This window comes from Artemia franciscana, chromosome 15 (genome assembly GCF_032884065.1).
Source record: "Artemia franciscana chromosome 15, ASM3288406v1, whole genome shotgun sequence".
Taxonomy (NCBI): Eukaryota; Metazoa; Arthropoda; class Branchiopoda; order Anostraca; family Artemiidae; genus Artemia; species Artemia franciscana.
This window is the reverse complement of record NC_088877.1, coordinates 24,007,147-24,029,521: the sequence shown is the minus strand read 5'-3', so window position 1 is coordinate 24,029,521 and position 22,375 is coordinate 24,007,147. Positions and strand designations below refer to the sequence as shown.

Here is a 22,375-nt window from a genome sequence, read left to right as displayed (position 1 = left end):
ATCCAGACATCGGGGGGGGGGGGGGATGTATGAACTGTGTTGAAAATGTAATAAATTGTCTATTACAAGTTTTGGAGGAGGTTACAAGTCACTTCAATGTGAACATACCTGTTTGTATGAGAAAGGAGTCACACCTAACTCGAAAATGCTTTGCAGTGCTTGATTATGCATAATATTATTAAAAAAAAAACACTCATGAATTAAAAATGGCCAAAATCTAGAGACTTTAGAATGAAATCATGAACTACGAGAAAATTTATCGTATTCGAACCTTTTTTAGATCACATTTTTCGCACAAAGGCATCTTGCAGAGTTAACTTTTATCAATTCTGCTGTTAATAAATATGTGTTTGGTCTGTTATTAGGTATTATTAACTAAAATAAACTTTTTCAGTAAAATAAATTTTTCAAAGAAAAGTAAAGAAGTGCATTAAACCCAAGACGAGCGGAAATAAAGTCAATTAATAATTCAAGCATGTAACGAACATAAATCACTATTGATAATAAGTGAAACACAAAATGAATAGAAATTATAATAAGTAAAACTTAAAAGGAACAGAAACTGCCATAAACAGTAGAAGGGCCAACACTCCTTATGCTGTGTAAAGACCAGAAAGTCACTTGCGCTTTAGTGAAAACAATTCTTATTTTGAGATGTGAACTTTTATTGTCATAGCATCAACAAAAAAAAGAAAAATAATAACCATATTAACCAACATTACTGAAATGGTTTAGCGAGATGCAGATTGACAGAGTTATATACATTGATATCTATTCCTGAAAGTCTCAGCAATATTTTATTGAATAAAATTATAAAAGAGAGAACGATGTAAATGTATTTGGTTTATAAAATGATTATAAAATGGACAGAAAGCTTTTCTGAGAAGGTAATCCGCCTCCACGTCAATACTACAAACAGATACACTTGTTTGTTAAGTGTATACTTTCTAATAGACACTGTTTACTTGGAGTTTCAGTAGAACCGAAAGGAAATATGCATTTCCCATTACGTATTTAATGTATATAGAAGCTAAGTAGAACCCGTTTTCATTAAGTATGCAATCTATATAATAAAAATATAATACCTGTTTTCTGACGCTCATTCCAAATGAAATATCACAAAATATATAATTTGGACTATATATTTACACATTAGAGGGGGGGGGGGGTAAAATATTTGGACAGTGTGAAATTATAAAACAATTATTACTTCATAATATACATAATAATTGTACCTCACACATTTTCTATACAGACATGCAACAGTCACACACGCACGTTTACTAAGTAAATTCCCCCTAAGATTTCAATCAAAGCCTTGATTAAGTATACACAAAGAATGTCACCTGATTCAGGCAGTGAATTCAAATCACCACAGAGAAGGAAGCTAGTGGTGGACGGGTCAAGGCTTTTGCGGAGATTTCGGCCACTTTCCAACATAAACTGTTTCAGCTCATGCATAAGCATCATCGTCTGAATCAATTTAACATCACAGTATTCTGGATCCCAGTGAATATGAGCTGTGCAGACAACAAGAGGCTGATGAATCTGCTTTGAGTCCGCTGGGAAACCTGAAGTAATAGTTATTTGTATTACTTTTACGTCAATGGTAAAGTGGTAAGAGCTGTCTAGTCAAAACATTTTTGACCAAACATTTAATTCTATCTACAAGACAGTGAACATTTTAGTATATAAAACTTGGAGTGATTGTGATAGTCAATGCAAAATACCTAGATTTCGTCATTACCCCAATCAAAATCTAACACTTATTATTCCAGACTACTAGCTCTTCAAAACAGTTTTTGAACTATTCAATAGTTTTTGTTTCACCAAATAAAGTGACAGGGGGGTAGAATGACAATTCTGTTTGTCGATTATGTGGACAGGTTTAGAAAAGCTTTTAAACTTAACCCCTCTAAAAGTATGATTTAAAAAGGTGTTGCTGAACGAATGAAAACTTGAGTAAAATAGTATAATAACCTAGTAGTCTAATAATAAATTAATAATAGCCTAACGAAGAAATATAAAATATTAAGCGATGCAACAAGAAACAAACTATTTTTATGAAATCATGTAGAAAATTAGACTATTTTCAACTGACAATAGTTTATAAGTATGTTCCTTACTAAAATGTTCTTTATATTTGGGCCGTTCTTCTTTGGCTATTAAATTTTTTTTAACTACTGGCAGGTTTCAAGAAAAAAATCCTTTTGAAACCAATCCGCAGAGAAAAATATAGCGACTACAGGAGTAAAGTGGTTCATATCCAACCGAAACGGACAATATAGACCAGCACACAAACTGAAAAAAAGTCCAAATGTGCGAGTCATGAACTTCCATCGCCAAAGCTTTTTTTCTTAGAATAAAGCAACTGAATTTAGAAATAAATGGATTGAAATATAGCTGGAGTTATAACTAAATTATGATTAATTATTACAATCAGTTATAATAAAAATAACGGTATTTCCATCGCCAAACCTTTTTTGTCATAGAACAAAATAGCTGAATTTGATTAAAAAATGAAAACATTGTTTTAGTAAGCGATTTTGTTGGAATAGGAGCGTAGGCATATTAATTATGTGTCTTTAGTTAATGTGAATTATAACTGTCCCTTATTACAGATCCGCACTTGTTTTGGAGAATGATTACGGCAGAAAGTTTCATAGGGGTTGAATCTAAAAGCAAACTCCTTGAAGATCTGTAAAGCTTCATAAGAAAAAACGTTCTTTTTGTATAAAAACATTAATTCTTAAAGTAAAGAAAGATAGTAACATCTAAGTAGAAGCGTTTAGTGCACCGGGGACTCCAATTGTGGGAGGCAGGAGGCGGGGCAAATGCTCCCCAGTTTTTTTTTACCCCTTCCCTCCCTACATTTGAGAAGTAAATCTTTTGGTATTTTCACTGAAAAAAAAAAAAAAAAAAAAAAAAAAAAAACGAATTTGCCTCCCCATATATTTTAAGAATACAGTTTTTTGTATCTTAATTTTTTTAAGTTAAGAAATCTCCCCTCCTTACATTTGCATGTATTAGTGCCCCTGTAGAATTTTCCACGACTTTACATTTCTAAAATACACTCATTGTCACTCTTGAAATCAGCTATGTGAAACCTGCGTAAAAACACTTGGGACAGTGTTGCAGAGGAAACATTGATCCCACATAAATATTGAACTGAAACAGCCGGGCTCAAAGATTGTGAAAATAAATATATATATATATATATATATATATATATATATATATATATATATATATATATATATATATATATATATATATATATATATATATATATATATATATATATATATATAATACTTTTGTACCCTTTTCTGCCACTGATCTTCTTTAATTGATTTTACGTCATATCTTTTCATCAGCACATTTACCAAATTAAAAATAATGAGCCAGTACAATGTTTTTACCTACTGGCTAAAAAATTGAGGGGGGGTCCCCCTCCTTCTATAAGTGACGTCCCAGTGTACTAATATTATACTAACAATGAAGTTTTCAACCTTGTGGCTTGATTCGTTCTAAATGTTGATTTCTAGATATGAAAGATTGTTACCATTACTCCAGGCGGCTTCGTTCGTTTCCAAAATGGCAGCAAGTCCAATATTGTCTTTGGTCATGACTCTATTTAACATGTCGTCGGAACCTTCAGCATTCGCCATTGCTAACTGATTGAATTCAATAAGTCGATCTGATACCAAAGAAAATCTAAAAGATTAATTATCTTGACAAATCATAAAATAACAAAAAAGGAAACACCAAAAACAAGACATAATCGTGGGTTGATAAGTACATTAACAGAAACGTGTTTGAAGAGGGGGGGGGGAGGGGTAGAAAAATAGCCAGAAAAAGTCAACTAAAAACAATTATGAAAATCCGGGATCTCTTATTGGAGTTCCAGAGTACATCCTCGCTTGGCGGTGGACTAATAAACTATCAATACAAACTGAGAAAATGTACTGCAAAGGCATAAGGTAAAGTATATCAAATAGTGTTGTAGCTGTAGGAAGGGCTAAGGACGATAGATGCCTCTCAAGGAAAAAAAAAAAAAACAACTTTTATTGTAATTTATGTTAACCTTTAATTTCCTTTAGTACCTTTTACTGTGGTCTATTCCTTGTGAAAGTAAAATATTCGTCGATACTACAAAGAATAATAATAATAACAAAAACCTCAATTTAACTCAGCAAAAATTCTGAAATTCTAAAAAATAGTAGCAAGCACGCTATACTGAAATGTGTACTTCCATCTGCCTATTTCTTATGTAGTGGTGGCATGCAGCTCTAGGTGGACTTTCATGTCTAAATTTGGACGTCTGACCGGCCAGGCACCTGTTTAGGCATGGAGATCTAGCAAGACATTCATACCCTGCTTTTTAGCAGAAATGATAAATATGGCAACAAAAGAAGCTTCATCACTGGAAGGGTTTGCTGTCAGGAAGCTGAGTTCAAAACTCTAGAACTAAACTCCAGCCTAAAATTTCTATTAGCAAAGTTTTAAATGTGAACAGCAGATTATTGGACTTATGTCTGGGCATCGAAACCTGTCAGGACATGCGGGCTCAGGGACTTGAACTTACATGATGCAGAAAACACTGGAAATATTCTTCATATTCTGTTTGAAGTTCTAGTAACCATACAAACTCAAAACAGTATTGCAGTAATTTTAATGTAATTAAACTCCCAAAACTCTAATAGTTAATCGCCTCCGAAATCCAGCGTCTGGTTAGGTAAGTGAAAACATGGTTGGCAACATTATTTGAACTAAAAACTAGTCCCGAAGTCGATATCTTGTTCAGATTACTGTATCGTTGGTCAAATGCATTCTACAAGATTAAAGTGATTCTGGTTTAAATATTTGAACGATTTGCTACTGAATTTTAAAGCCAATCTTTACAACTCTTATTAAAGGGTCAATTCCGGTAGACAAGGCACAATACGCCCAAGCTTCTTTAGATAGTTGAGTCACAGCGAACCCAATCAGCTGCAGTAATTCAAAAGAAATGCTTGCAATTATTATCTAGTGCGGATCTATACAAAATCCTTTGAAACTGATCAGTCTGGACTAGTTTGTCGGATCAGTTTTCCAGTACCTTAGTCTGGTCTTAAAACATTTAGATGCTCTAATTTTTTCTAAAATGCATAATTTGTCCTTTACTGGCTTGTAATGGCGGTTGTCCTTCTCGCGCACAGGGCAAATCTTGATTTGTCCCCCCCCCCGTCAAAAAATAGCGGGCCAGATTTAATAAAAATTTTATTTGTGAACAAAACTGCTCACTTATTTATATCTGACTGTTCTTACTTATGTAGGACAAGACATTGGAGAAATGAAAATTTCGGATTCAGTTTGCTTTTACTTACTGTCAACCTTGCCTTCTATTTTATTTTAATAAAAATAACGTTTCAAAAATCACGAAAAAATTGTAATACACTATTTATTTGAAATCTTTTACTGCTAAAATTCATGCACCTGGGGCAAGTGCCCCCCCCCCCTAAAACCGCCTTTGCTTGTAAAAAAAGCTATTGATAACAAAACTATCTTAAATGCATCTTTTAGGTCTTTAAAAATTACCTTTGTTCAAATAACCACTATATATATATATATATATATATATATATATATATATATATATATATATATATATATATATATATATATATATATATATATATATATATAATTTTTTCTAAAATGCATAATTTGTCCTTTACTGGCTTGTAATGGCGGTTGTCCTTCTCGCGCACAGGGCAAATCTTGATTTGTCCCCCCCCCGTCAAAAAATAGCGGGCCAGATTTAATAAAAATTTTATTTGTGAACAAAACTGCTCACTTATTTATATCTGACTGTTCTTACTTATGTAGGACAAGACATTGGAGAAATGAAAATTTCGGATTCAGTTTGCTTTTACTTACTGTCAACCTTGCCTTCTATTTTATTTTAATAAAAATAACGTTTCAAAAATCACGAAAAAATTGTAATACACTATTTATTTGAAATCTTTTACTGCTAAAATTCATGCACCTGGGGCAAGTGCCCCCCCCCCCTAAAACCGCCTTTGCTTGTAAAAAAAGCTATTGATAACAAAACTATCTTAAATGCATCTTTTAGGTCTTTAAAAATTACCTTTGTTCAAATAACCACTATATATATATATATATATATATATATATATATATATATATATATACATATATATATATATATATATATATATATATATATATATATATATATATACATAAAATTTGACTTATAGCTTCAAGTCCTTTTGAATGATCATTGCCATTTAGGGGATGGCTCTGGTCCTCCACTCCTTGAAATGAAACTTCAAAAAACAAGCCTATTCTAATTTTCCCTATATATATATATATATATATATATATATATATATATATATATATATATATATATATATATATATATATATATATATATATATATATATATATATATATATATATATATATATATATATATATATATATATATATATATATATATATATATATATATATATATATATATATATATATATATATATATATATATATATATATATATATATATATATATATATATATATATATATATATATATATATATATATATATATATATATATATATATATATATATATATATATATATATATATATATATATATATATATATATATATATATATATATATATATATATATATATATATATATATATATATATATATATATATATATGAAACATTTATTTATTTATTTTTATTTGTTTTATATTTATTTTATTTTATGTATATTTATTTGAAACACGATCAGAACTCAGTTTTTATGTAAATTAAATTTGTTTTATATCGACAGTGTTTCACTGCATTCACTGATAAAATATAAAACACTGATAAAATGAGTGTAGTCGACAATTTTAAGGGATAAAAAAAGGATCCTCCACAGCCATTGTTGGCAAACAGGATGTCGTTAAATCGACGTTTCACTTGCTATGAAAAGATATAGAGTTTACCACTTATTACGTTCTTATTAGCATATTTAAGAATAACATTTGTATCGTTATATAGCGATTATTATCTTAAAAAGACTGCATGATTCTAGTTAGAAATAAAAGCTATATTTAACTAACTTGGCAACTCGGTAGAAGATTGCACATCCATCAACATATTTCCTGTCTGATTCGGACATTGTTTTGGCTCGTGATTTTGGCGAAAATATTCCCTGATATCCATCTCTTTCCAGTTCAGGCTTCAAAAAGCTATGGTATTGGTCTGTTTCAACCTCCTAAAAAAGAAAGCAAACACATAATATACATATATTGTCTAACGCAATGTTTTTACAATTTTTACCCAACATGGAATTCTTCAAATAAATTAGATGCATCTGGGATCCCTAATCAATACATGCACATCTCTCCAACAGTTGTCCATGGCACATGGGATATCATCGTAGCTCCTTCGTTTTGTGAACCATCAAGTACTTTCTGGTACGCTAGGGTTCAGTGGAGGACTGACTGAGAAGTTTTTTTCTCTCTAATGTAAGATACTAATCGGGTTCATAGTCATAAAATAATCCCATATTCATCATCCTCCCCTAAACTGGGATTTCGTAACCCGAATGAGTTGGGGGAAGGTCATAAAGAAAGATTCAAGGAAAGTTAAAAATTCTTGGAAGGGTGTGAAGAGGGAGACTTTGAACAGGTTGGGATGGAGGAGGAGAATGCTTAGCTGTATTGGCCTCGGGTGGCTTGGTGTTGCCGTGAGTCGTTAATAGTAGCAATAGTAAAACTTCATTTAGAAATAATTTAAATTACGAACAGACTATAGCGTACGAACACTTCCACTAAAATCCTCCATTGCCAAAAATTAGGAGTTATTCAACCAGGTCTTTTAAACTAGAGAGTGATACGTAAACACTCAAGACATTGAACAGTCAAATAGCATATTTTTTCTGTCCAATTGCACTGGAGGCGGTACAAATGATTCTTTCATAAAATCGTTCATCCTCAATCTCCATTTCCGTGTTTTCAAAGAGAATCTGGTCCTCCCACCGTAAGCTATTCTATTGAATCTGTAGTGGAAAAAGCAAGGGGTTTCTCCCATATTTCTTAGAATTCCCAAGAACTCAACCAAATGCTTTTTTAGTTCTTTCTCAATAAAAATGAAATATATCACTTCAAAAAGATTTCTGGGCCAGCACTAGTATCCTACTTCAGAATACTCCGAAACGATGCATTTATATGAATAGAAATATTGATGATTCAAATACTTTATCACTTACGTTTCTTTATATTTCCTTTATATAATAAAGATAATGTCCAACCAACCCATGTTTTTACTTGACATAAACTTCAAGTCGTTTTTTATGGCGAAAATGGGTGCCAAAACTAAATAAGTTTGCAAATACTCGAGAGCCAAAATTGATAACCCGAAATTCAAAACTATGTCAATGTCGACAACAACACATTTTTTATTGCGATTTCTACTTGGGTGTAAAACCAAATGAATTACATCTCTTGAAACTATTGAATTTCGGCCAGGGTTAAGCCCATTGTTATTTTTTCATGATTTACTATTATTTTTTGAACAAAAACTGCCAAGAGCATACCTGCTGCGGCAATCTAAAATACGGTAAACAACAAAAGGAGACATTTTACAGTAGAGTAAAAAAAAAAACGAAAAAAAAACTTTTTCGGTGCTTAGCTCTAAAAAAAAGATGCAGAAAAGGTTTTATTTTTTAACACAAGATATACAGGCTTTTGAGTAGGAGCAAACACGATTTTATCAAAAGTTCCTTAAGTATAAGCAATTGAAAAAAGGACAATAGGTTTCGGGGCAACAGAAAGCTCGAATGATGAAACCAAACATATTCAGGATAAATACACATGTTACCGTGACTGTCCGAAATTCTGGAATGTCGATATTCACCGGTGAATGTCCGTAATTACTATTTTTCTCCTTGGATTTAGTCGGGGTTGCCAGTCAACTTTTTCAATTTGACGCAAGGTTTAATGATGACAGGCTAGGTTACATTAGGTTTGGTTAGGTTAGCTTAGGTTTTTAACCCATTTCTGATATTTATAACCAAATTTAACCTAACCTAAACTAACAGAATCTAACTTAACCTTAACTTTTACCATCATAACTTGCATAAGACTGAAAAAGCTTACTCGCAAAGCTAATTGAATCCAAACAGAGAAAAATAAATTTCGGTCATTCACCGTTGAATTTCGACATTAACCAGATTTCGGATATTCACGGTAACATATCTACTTTAAAGTAAGAAATTTAGTCACAGAGGACAGAGACTGATCACTCTGCTCCGAGCAGATCGCCAATTATCGGGTTCAAGGAAGAGGTGTCTGGATACAAACCAAGGGGAAAAGGTCCCCACTTTTGTTCAGTTTTAGGAAATTAATGATAATTTATCTCATTTGATTTACAGTTGATAGGGATTGCATTATTTACATTTTGGCATTTTTTTTCTCTACAAGCAAGTTCTTTTCGAAAAAAAAGGACGGTAGAATTGTTAATATGATTCTGACAATATTAAGACATTTGAAAGATTCATTCGTGTTTGATTCTGGTACAGACGGTGTTTCTAGTGGAAGATTTACATGCTGTGTTTCTCATAGAGTTTATAAAACGTGTTTCATTCATTTCTCTTTAGCATCTTGATGTTATAATTTGTTTTTTTTTTCTTTAAAATTGTGACGCGGGGCCGCACTACTGCTTAAGAGATTTCTTACCTTCTCTTTCTTTTGATCGGCGGTCTGTAGCTTGGAAACGGTAAAACATAAAATTCGATTTTTTTTTCTGTTTCGGGATTGCGAAAAGTGAGAGGAAAAAATTCCTCTGAGTTTAACCTAATTTTTACTGAGCAAATTAGGTTTAATATCATTTCAACCTACTAAATAGGATAAAAAATCCAAATAAAAGAGTCCCAGCTAAGAAAAGTCCTAAGAGATTGTGCAAATTCGGCTGTGATCCGACTCTCGGGTGGAGCGGGGAAGGGGGTTCCCAGAATATTTTTATTTGTACACGTCCCAGACAGGTCTGTCTTATCTGAACAAACTTTATAGGAAGTAAGAAACTGTGGGTTTTTCAGGGTCTAAACACAATAACCTTGGAGAGGGGGGGGGGTCTAAATTCTATTTATCAGGCCATTATAAGACTCGGTTGACCGAGTTATAAGAATATGCTCGGAGCCTCACATAGGCTCCGAATTGAACTATATTAAGAGCATTTCATTTTGCAACGGGTACCCCATAAAGTTACTTGAAACCATTATAGACAAAAGACAGAAAAAAAAGGTAGGAAAGAAGTCATCATCTCCACAAATCCCAACAGATATCATCCCATTGATGGATGAGAAGGAACTTTTCACTGTTCTACCCTACATTCCAAAATTGAGTGACAAGCTGAAAAGAATCATTAAAAAACATAAATTTAATGTCACCTTCACACATTCAAATACAACACAGAGCTTTTTTAACACTGGCAAAGATAAAACCAGCCCCATTCTGGGTAGTGGTGTTTATAGAATTCCCTGCTCTTGCGGCCATTTTTATATTGGAATAACCCAACAGCAATTAGGGGAGAGGTTATTAGAACATAGGTCCTCAGTAGAAGAGGCCACGGGTTATGCCAAAGATCCAGGGATTTTTGATTCCACCTTGGCTCAGCATTTGTACGATAATACACACCATTTCATCTTATTTGACAACACTTCCATTATTGTCCCCGTTAAAGGTCTCATGCAAGTTTTCAGGGAGGCAGTTGAGGTAAAAAAGCACATGCACCAAAAGGTAGCGCTCAATAGAGACACTGGAGAAACTTCTCCAAGTCCCATTTATTATTAATTCTGATCGTTTTCACATCCATCCACATATTTATGTTGTGCAATCAAATAAAATCTCTGATAATAATCTACCTGGAAAGCAATTAGCCTTTAAGAGTGCTGTACGTAAGATGAAATTTTGAAATGTCATTTAGACTTGTGTTTTTTATTCAGTTACCCTTTCACCGTTACTGAGAAAGGGTCACCATATTTTAGTTTTGTGTTTTGTTTTAACGTTTGGTTTTCTATATTTTTATTAATTTTATTTTGCACTGAGGACGGTCAAGCAGAGGTCTTGACCGAAATATTTGCATAATTTTTCACTGACTGTTTATTTTCCACGTTTTCTTCGCGATTTTATGTTTTAACAAATATTTTGGACATACACCAAGCGACTATGTATTTGTTGACCAGTCAGATTTGTCAGTCTTGTGCATGGTTTGATGGTGACAGGTTAGGTTGTAAATTTCAGAAATGGGTTAGAAATTAGGTCAAAATATCAGAAATACAAATCTCAGAAATCCTCAACATTCACCATCAGTACATGGTGAATGTCAACGAACACATAGTCGCTTGGTGTATGTCTATATCCTTATTTCAGACTTTCACCGGTGAATGTCGACACTTATCCGATTTCAGTCTTTCACCGTAACATATACACAAAATTATGCGTTAGGGAAGCATTTGCACATCTTACTAGAAGTTTAATGATTTTCGGTCACAGTGAATATGGCTACGGTTCCATAAGCATCAATCCCAAAAAGCAAGCTAAGAGACGAATCCTCTTTTGGAATAGCCAAAATCTTCACCCCCGGCAAGAAAAGAAGAAGAACAGAGATATATATTTAAAATCCACGAGTATTAAATGTTAGTATACCAATTCCTCCTCTATCTCAAATAGTTAGACCCATTCCAATTTAGAAAAAAGACAATGTTTTGGTTTTGTCGCGTTTTTTTTCTAGCACCCCGATTTCAGCTTATTCCTAGAAAGTGGTAAGGGTCTAACCTCTGCGGTTTTTACGTAAAGTGTGGGCCTTTGGCCGGATTGATGAATATGACTTTGCATTTTGAAAAGCTTCGTAGAACTCTTTGCCTGGGGCCAAAAATCTATTGTTTCTACCCATTTCTGTTCGTGATTTCAGCTGAGTTATCATTCGCTTTTTTGCACTTGGGATTGCGGTAGAGAAATGGTATCAGATGTGCCTCTTTAAAAGTTCTCTCGATGCTAAAAAAAAAAGTCAACTTTTGAACTAAGACTGATAGGTTTTTTTTTGTTTTTTTTTTCTACGGCAGTCGATAGCTCTTGATGAGCTGATCAAAGTATATTTCATCCGTTTTTTGGTAGAAAAATTTCTTCATGAGATATACCAGTTTGAAAGTTTAAAGGGGTTGACAACTTCAGTAGTAAGGTATCCACTGAAACCAAAAATAGGCCGATACCAATTGTGAGACATATAGGGGAGTTGTAAGCAACAGTCAGATGTTAGCTCATAATCATCTTCAGCAATGAAGGTTTTGCAACTTTTGCTAGTTGGTGTACCTACTATTTATTCCCGTGATGGTAAGACCAATTTGGTTTCAGTGGTAAGACATGTAGTGGACTTGTAAGTAATAATGGGCTGTTAGGCTAAAATCATCTTTAGCGATATGGGGTTTGCAACTTCTGCTAGTTGCAAGAAGGGGTTTGAAACTATCGCGAGTTGGTGTACCTAGTTATTTATTTTAATATCCTTACAGATTAACAACTTCAGCGTTTAATCGAAGTGAGAAAACAATACCAAAGTCTCGCTCTCGCAACACTTTACTCGGCGAAGCCGAACAAAGGTTGCCGCAACACCTCACATTGCCCATGCAACGTAGATCTAGTTATAGCTGTAATAGTAAAGGCAGTGCAAAGAGACTTACTTGTAAGCTGATGATATCTGCGGCATAATGCCTGATTTCTTCCATGATGTTTTTTTTTCGGTATTCCCAATCAAGGGCCCAAGTTGGACAGTAGCCATACTGTGCTCGCGTTGCATATTTGTCACATAATACATTGTAGCACATTACAGTGAAAATACCTACAATAGCACGATGTGGGATAAACACAAATGAACAATTAATAAATAGTCCAACAAAATTGAGCAAATAAACTTTTTCCTGACAAGAAAGATAAAAATCTCAGAAACATTTTCAGAAATGAGAAAGCGCATCAGAAATTAAAACAAAACGTTTTCAGGTTCTTGTTACTAGACAAGCAACGGGAAAAAATTATAATCATTCTTTAAGAAAAAGAGGTATTATTTGAGGGGCACATCGGGTAACCACAATTTTTGTGACCGTCTATATTTTCTAATAAATGAAATAAGGTACCTTTATATTAAAGGCCCATCTAATTATTTATACGTAATTCACCATAGGTCCTCGTCAATTACTCGCTCTAGTTCTTATAACTAGAACTAAAACTTTTTCATGTTTATTTTTTCATTGTTTTTTTTTTATAGTAATGCTAGAAAATCATGCGCCCTTTTCATTGAGTTTCTCTTCCCCCATGACATATTCCTCCAAGGAAAGATCCTCCCACATAGCCTCCTCCCCTCAAACCAACCCCCCGAGCCAAAAGAATCCCCCTGAAAACGTATGTACACTTCCCAATAACCATTACTGTATGTAAACACTGGTCAAAGTTTGTAACTTGCAGCCCCTCCCCCAGGGAATGAGGGAGAGTATGTCATCCCTAAAGACATAGTTATTATGGTTTTCGACTATGCGGAACAAAATGGCTATCTCAAAATTTTGATCCGTTGACTTAGGAAAAAAAATGAGCATGGGAGGGGGCCTAGGTGCCCTCCAATTTTTTGGTCACTTAAAAAGGGCACTAGAACTTTTCATTTCCATTAGAATGAGCCCTCTTGCGACATTCTAGGACCACTTGGTCGATACGATGACCACTGGAAAAAAAACAACAAAAAAAACAAACAAATAAACACGCACCCGTGATCTGTCTTCTGGCAAAAAATACGAAATTCCACATACAAAAAAAAACGTGTTGATTAAAATATGAACCATATGAGTAATCAAGGGCCAGTCGTAAAATCTTGAGATTTTAGGGGGCCTGGTATTGCACTTTTGATACCCTCTCTTGATGAATTTTGTTCTAGTATTGATTTCTGCCTGATAAGCAGGGTTGCCACCACAGTCATTTCCTAATTTGCTACAATTGCCCAAATTTGTGTGCTACATAGTGATTTTCGGTGCTACAGTCAAAATATTTTTTTTCACGTGACAAGCGCATGGTCCATTTAAGCGCACTTGGATTAGTTTTTAGGTCAACTTTTAATCATTTTAATGTATAGGAATAAAAGTATATCCATAAAAATATAGCTGATCAGAGCGCTGAATGGAAAAATGGGCGCCCACACACATATCCCGGATTTAAACGTCATTATTGTCATGTATAAAAAATGTCCTGACCTATATTTTGATGTTAGACACATTAAATAATTGCATTTTATATGTCTATATTTTCAATTTGGTCATATAAGGGAAAAACTGCTACATTCAATGTAGCATGTGCCACAGTTCTAAAAACGATGAAATAGGGATAAAATAGCACTTTCATGCCACAGGTGGCAACCCTGCCGATAAGCACTAAATTGGTTTGCATAGATTTAAAACGTGCAGAAACTTCGCGCACAGTCTAGCTACTGGAAAACAAAGCAATGCTTAAGGCATTTATTGGCCTTAATCGAATATTAAACTGCCATAGCTCTAGTTCGTTTATCAATGCTTAAAGATAAATAGCTCTCGGTATTTTCGACTAAATGATTTACATATTAAAATCAAAACCAGAAAAGAGCTTATCCTGAATTTTAACCACTTTTTGTTTAGAATAACGCTAAATTATTTTGTTGTTGTTGTTATTATCTTTATTTATTTATCGGTCGTACAATAAATTTTACAAAATTGGAAAACCTATTCTGATGGAGTCTTCTATTTAAAATAGAAATTTCTAAGTTGCCCTGAATACTGGAAAAAAATTTAGCCTTTTAGAGACTAAAGCTATGGTTTCCTAGAAGTGCGGAGCCAGAAATGTGTAGCACTGACGACTTTGTTCAAACGATAAGTGGAAACATGACTTGGACGAAAAACGAAACTGATGAACAATTAATTGATTTTGTCAAAAAACATGAGGCGTCATACAACATCAAATAAAAAGAGCACAAAGTAGCCAACTTGAAGCAAAATTTGCGCAACACCATCGGGATAACGCTTCAAAAATCAGGCCTGTATCAAACAGTTCGTGGTAACGAACTGTAGTAAGGAGCGACCCGACTCAATAGTAACCAAAACTCTAAAAAATGGAATTTTGATACCAATAACTACATCAAAAGAATCACATTTTAATGCTGATTTTAAATATATAAGTTTCATCAAGTTTAGTCTTACCCATCAAAAGTTACGAGCCTGAGAAAATTTGCGTTATTTTAGAAAATAGAGGAAACACCCCCTAAAAGTCATAGAACCTTAACGAAAATCACACCATCAGATTCAGCGTATCAGAGAACCCATTTTTTGCCAACAGGCAGATCATGGATGCATGTTTATTTGTTTGTTTGTTTTTGTTTTTTTTCCCAGGGGTGATCGTACCGACCCAGTTGTCTTAGAATGTTGCGAGAGGGCTCATTCTAACGGAAATGAAAAGTTCTAGTGCCCTTTTTAAGTGACCAAAAAACTAGGCTCCCTCCCACGCTAATTATTTTCCCAAAGTCAACGGATCAAAATTCTGAGATAGCCATTTTATTCAGCATAGTCGAAATACTTTATAACTATGTCTTTGGGGACGACTTACTCCCCCACAGTCCCCATGGGAGGGGCTACAAGTTACAAACTTTGACCAGTGCTTACATACAGTAATGGTTATTGGAAAGTGTACAGGCGTTTTTAGGAGGATTTTTTGGTTTGGGGAGGGGTTGAGAAGAGGGGGATATGCTGGGGGAACTTTCCATCGAGGAATTTGTCATGGGGGAAGAAAATTTCCATGAAGGGAGGGCAGGATTTACTACCATTATTTAAAAAAAATGAAAAAATAAATATGAAAAGTTTTTTGCAGCTAGAAAGTAAGGAGCAGCATTAAAACTTAAAACGAACAGAAATTATTACCCATATGAGGGGCTTAACTACTCCTAATACCTCGCTCTTTACGCTGAAGTATTTTTAGTAATATCAACTATTTATTCTACGGCTTTTGTGATTCAGGGGTCATTCTTAATGAGTTGGGACATAATTTAAACTTTAGTGTAAAGAGCGTGGTACTGACGAGGGGGCGAACCCCCTCATATATGTAATAAAAAATGAGAATACAAAAGTTCTTTACGTAAGCTAATTTATAAGTTACGTATATCTTTTACTAATAAAAAGATTCGTAAAAAATTAAAAGTTCTAGTTGCCTTTTTAATTAACCAAAAAATTGGAGGGCAACTAGGCTTCCTCCCCCGCTCTTTTTTCTCAAAATCGTTCGATCAAAATTATAAGAAAGCCATTTAGCCAAAAATAAATAAATATGCAAATTTCGTTCTAATTATTCCTCAGCGGAGAGCCAAAATCAAAACATGCATTGATTCAAAAACGTTCAGAAATTAAATAAAAAAAAACAAGTTTTTTTAACTGAAAGTAAGTAGCGACATTAAAACTTAAAACGAACAGAAACTACTTCGTATATGAAAGGGCTGCTTCCTCATCAACGCCCCGCTCTTTACGCTAAAGTTTGACTCTTTCTCTCAACTCTTCTTTTTGAAACAGTAAAATATTTTAGCGTAAAGAGCGGGGCATTGATGAGGAAGCAGCCCTTTCATATACGAAGTAATTTCTGTTCGTTTTAAGTTTTAATGTCGCTCCTTACTTTCAGTTAAAACAAGAGCTAAGAGCTCATATGGCACTTGTGACGAGGCGAGAAGAGCTAAGAGCCAAGAGATCATATGGTATGAGCTCTAACAAAATTCTATGAATCAATAGATTGATTTAAAAAGGAAAATAAGAGGCTTAATGCCGGTCAGGATTTAGAATAAGAGCTCTGAGTCACGATGTCCTTCTAAATATCAAAAATTATTAAGATCCGATCACCCACTCGTAAGTTATAAATACCTAACTTTTTCTAATTTTTCCTCCCCCTTTAGCCCCCCAGATGGTCGAATCTGGAGAAAACGACTTTATCAAGTCAAATTGTGCAGCTCCCTGACACGCCTACCAAGTTTCATCGTCCTAGCACGTCCTGAAGCACCAAACTCGCCGAATCACTGAACCCCTCCCCCCAACTCCCCCAAAGAGAGCGAATCCAGTACGATTCTGTCAATCACGTATCAAGGACATTTGTTTATTCTATCCACCAAGCTTCATCCCGGTTCCTCCACTCCAAGTGTTTTTCCAAGATTTCCCCCTCCAACTCCCCCCAATGTCAAAAGATCTGGTCGGGATTTGAAATAAGAGCTCTGAGACATGACTTCCTTCTAAAAATCAAATTTCATTAAGATCCGACCATCTATTCGTAAGATAAAAATACCCCAATTTTCACGTTTTCAAAAAATTCCGGTTTCCCCCTCCAACTCCCCCCAATGTCACAGGATCTGGTCGGAATTTAAAATTAGAACTTTAAAGCGCAAGATCCTTCTAAATATCAAATTTCATTAAGATCTGGTCACCCTTTCGTAAGTTACAAATACCTCAATTTTCAAAATTACCCCCCCCCCCCCCCCCCCCCCAATTCCACCAAAGAGACCAGATCCGGTCCGGTTATGTCAGTCACGTATCTTAGACAGGTTTCTATTCTTCCCATCCAGTTTCATCCTGATCTCACCGCTTTAAGTATTTTCTAAGATTTCCTGTCCTCCCCCAATGCCCCCCCCCCCAATTACGCTTGATCCGGTTAAGATTTAAAATAAGAGATCTGAGTTACGAGGTCCTTCTAAATATGAAGTTTCATGAAGATCCGATCACTCCTTCGTAAGTAAAAAATACGTCATTTTTTCTTATTTTTCAGAATTGACGCCCCCCCCCCAATAGAGCGGATCCGTTCCAATTATGTAAATCACGTATGTAAGACTTCTGATTATTTTCCCCACCAAGTTTCATCCCGATCCCTCCAATCCAAGCGTTTTCCATGATTGTAGGTTCCCCCACCCCAAACGTCCCCCAATGTCACCAGATCCGGTCAGGATTTAAAATAAGAGCTTTGAGACACGATATCCTTCTAAATATCAAATTTCATTGAGATCCAATCACCCGTTCGTAAGTTAAAAATACCTCATTTTTTCTAATTTTTCAGAATTAACCCCTCCCCCAACTACCCCAAAGAGAGCGGATCCGTTCCGTTTATGTCAATCATGTATCCAGGACTTGTGCTTATTTTTCCCACCAAGTTTCATCCCGATCCCTCCACTCTAAGTGTTTTCCAAGTTTTAGGTTTCCCCCTCCCAACTCCGCCCCATTTTCCCCAGATCCGGTCAAGCTTTAAAATAAGAGCTCTAAGACACGATATCCTTCTAAACATCAAATTTCATTGAGATCCGATCACCCGTTCGTAAGTAAAAATACCTCATTTTTCCTAATTTTTCAGAATTACCCCCCCCCCCCCCAACTACCCCAAAGAGAGTGGATCCGTTCCGATTATGTCAATCATGTATCTGGGACTTGTGCTTATTCCTCCCATCAAGTTTCATCCCGATCCCTCAACTCCAAGTGTTTTCCAAGATTTTAGGTTTCCCCCCTCCAACTCCTCCCAATGTCATCAGATCCGGTCAGGATTTAAAATAAGAGCTCCGAGACACAATATCATTCCAAACATCAAATTTCATTATGATCCCATCACCCGCTCATAAGTTAAAAATACTTCCTTTTTTCTATTTTTTAAGAATTAACCGGGCCTCCATCCCCCCCCCCCCAGATGGTAAAATTGGGAAAACGACTATTTGTAATTTAAGCTGGTCAAGTCCCTGATACGCCTGCCAAATTTCATCGTCCTAGCTTACCTGGAAGTGCCTAAAGTAGCAAAACCGGGACCGACAGACAGACCGACAGACCGTAAGAATTGGCGATTGCTATATGTCACTTGGTTAATACCAAGTGCCATAAAAACCTGATTTTTTTATTTAATAGCACTAAACTTCGAATTAAATAGTCAACAACAAAAATTTCCATTAAAAATAATATTGTCGTTTAAAAACTGTCAGCTGTATTGCGTTACATTAAAATTCAAGTATACACATCCTCCGAGTATACTAATAGTGCTATGTCTCAATCGTCCATTTTCCTTCAGTGCACGACACACCGCAAGAGTGATTTTTGGTGGGCTAAGGCGGTAGGTGGACCAAAGAGGCAAAGACTGCAATGCAGCCATGTTTAACCTCACCTTAAGAATTTTTTTTTTTTTACGCATGACCTACGAATTTTAAGTTCTTTTTAAAGAGTCCATTAAGAGTTATTTTTTTGAACCACTGTCCTCAGCTGCAAACGGCTCGTGGCACTCGCATTAAATGAGCATCTAAGCACCATCTAGTGTCCATCAGTTTCTACAACCCAAAAGCCTCCAGCCCAAGTTCTTTTTGAGCCCTAATAAACGACTCTGGGTGCTTAGAAATATCAGTTTAAAACACGTATTGAGACAGCACCGCTTAGAAAATTCAGCAATTAGTTGATTGTCCCTGATTGTCAGGATTAGGACCAAATTCAACCTATATTCGTAGCAATGGATGTAGACTGCTTGTGGAAAGCATTGAATTTTGCAATTGTGGGAGAAGACAAGACAAAGAGAGAAAAATTTCGAGAAAAAAGAAAACAATGGGTCTTATGACCAGTAAAAAGAAAACAAAAGACGACAATCACGGATATTTCACTTGCATAAAACTAGGCGTCATCAGCACTAAAAACCGAAACAATCTAAAACATAACCAATTAAAAGAGACTGGGATAAAATTAAAAACAATAAAAATAAAACAGCTAATGTTTTGTTAGAGAAGATAATATTTCGTGAAATTCTCATTGGTTTCTTGGAAAACTGAAGGACAATAAAAGAATTTCAAACATATAGTAAAATTAATGTTAAAAAATCTTTTTATTATTATTGCAACTTTTCCGCCGCAATGCTGCAAATAATTTCGAAATCCTCACAAAAAATTATACTTCTGTTATTTTTGCTTTTTAGACTTTAAAATCTAAGGAAAACTGATGGTTAAACGTATATTATGATGAAAAATACAATGTTAAAAACAGTTAAACTCTCTAGAATCCGGATGGTGCAAAATCCCCCCACCCCCCTTCCGCAATGACGTGTCTGATATACGCAATGACGTATCGCAGTGTGATATACCATCAGTCTATGCAGCGGGGCGACAATTATAAGAGCTGGATCTAATTTAATAATACAAAGATAATGTGATCTTCTTTGGAAGGAGCGGGCTAATAAATGTTCAACAATTAAAATGTATCTGTTTGGGTCCGTTAAGTCAAAGTATAATAAAGCGTTCAGGTAAATATCAAATAAGTTAATACTTACATGTTGATTTTGTTCTGTCAGGATGACCAAGAGGCATCCAGACCCTCTGGGGAGGCTGAGGCACAGTTACTGAAAAAGAAACTTTTTTTATTGTGACGTACGATTTATTCTAATCCCTTGAACTTCCAACAACACTTAATGTTAAAATACCCTTGTGATTCGAGATACATATGAAGATTCTTGCTAAGTCCAATTTTTGATATTTTGAAGTCAGCCATCTTTACACAAAGATTTTATGTTTTAAAAAATGGTGCAAGATTCTGGGTCCATGTCTTGGTTTGTCCTTAGATGAAGGAACTATTGGCCTAGGGTCCTAAGCTACCTGACGGACCACAATGATAAATTGTTGATACTATTTAGCAGGAATGTAAAACCCGTTCATCGAAAAGAGCACTTTCAAGCCGCCAGTTGCATTTCGAAAAAGCTAACAAGAAGAAAGGAAATTGTATTACCGCTACATTATATTCAACATTGCATTAGCAATTCAGTCGTAAAGTTTATATTAAGAAAAAAAACTTAATTATAGTAAATACATTAATAAGTAAGCAACAAAATATGTTTGTTTTTCATCCAAACTCAATTTTTCAAAAAGCAATCTATTAGTAACATCGAGGTTACAGGCACAGACGCACATACATAATTCGACCTTTTCTTTTACCAACACATATGGACATGGAATTTGGCACCGCAAATCCAAACACGACAACCACCTGATATTGCATAATCAGTAAACGTAAATTATAAAGGAGATTCGAAACTTTAAAGGATCCCCCTTTCTCGCCCATTATGATTTTTTAGTTCGTGTGGCCAAACTATTTAGAATCAATTGGGCGGTCCTGTAATCACTTGTAGAGCTCGGATAAGAGATCTAGATAAACGACAGAAATGCTAACACCTACTTTCCCGGAAATTTTAGAAATTACATATAACTTCTCCCGTTCTGAGCTGCAGATAGATGTATCCAGATTATTGAAACTTAAATCATTAGAAAGTATTAATTTTGTTTTTCGACTGAGCGGAGCAGAATTTACTTGTTTAAGTTCAGAAAAGGGCAGTTCCTAAAAATATTCTAGCACACCTACTGGATTCTTAAAACCATTAAGAATCCACTCAAAGGAAGTATCGTTTGAGTAAAGTGATAGCTTGAGGAGTTCTCTGTTGTGCTACCCACCTAGATTGAAAACCTTGCCGACATAGGTTACATATTATTTATGCTGTATGTGCATTGAATAGACAGCGTTTTGCTCAACAATTAGTAAGATATTATACGCTTTCTTTATTTTAAACTAGCGTCTCGTTATCTTTTCGAACTGTTGACTAATTTAGGATCCCTCATCAGTTTATACCAGAATTGCCACTAGAGTTCTCTGTGGTGCTGTGAAAAATCCGCTAATGAGTCCTTTGTCTTTGAAACGGTCAGCCGACGCTAAGACTCACAAAATGATTTTTAAGGCCTGAATCTCTTTAAGAGCACGAATCAAGCAGATCCCTTCAGTCTGTTAACAGAGCGAGTTACAGCTGGATGCACTATAAAATAGAATATGCCCTATGGAAGTGGACTATTGGATAAAAGTTATACTATGGACTTTGGAACAGTGTATGTTATGAAAGTCGAGCTCTGGACGATTTCTAGTGTGCTGAGGTGGACACGCAAAACGTCACGACGATTACAGATAGAAAGTTTCTGCTCGATTATGTTACAAAATGAAGTGTTACAAGAAAAAGGAAAAAAAAAACTTTTCAAGATAACCAAGGAGTTGCTCTAAACAGATTAAACAGAATAGCCCACACCATTTCTACAGTTTAGCAAGAATTGGATCTCTCTACCCAAAATCCAGCTTAAAACAAGAAAACAGTAAAATAAGCCCTAGCGCAGGCAGTATACACTTCCCTTCGCAACTCACTCAATTCTTCCCACTCATACGCCACATGACCAACAGTCTCTTCCATACTTTTACACACCGGGCAAAAGTAATGACCATCATACCCTTGCCTCCTCC

General features: G+C 34.9%; 1 protein-coding gene across 1 annotated transcript in view; it reads right to left on the bottom strand.

The window, feature by feature from the left end:
- Positions 1-22,375, bottom strand: part of LOC136036217 (CCR4-NOT transcription complex subunit 6-like) — a 114,296-nt gene that overhangs the window by 16,057 nt on the left and 75,864 nt on the right. The window contains exons 5-9 of the mRNA XM_065718310.1: positions 20,376-20,444; positions 12,752-12,909; positions 7,137-7,291; positions 3,566-3,717; positions 1,347-1,571 (exon numbers count right to left, since the gene is read on the bottom strand). Coding sequence (XP_065574382.1) covers positions 1,347-1,571; positions 3,566-3,717; positions 7,137-7,291; positions 12,752-12,909; positions 20,376-20,444 — 759 coding nt within the window. The remainder of the gene's footprint in view (positions 1-1,346; positions 1,572-3,565; positions 3,718-7,136; positions 7,292-12,751; positions 12,910-20,375; positions 20,445-22,375) is intronic.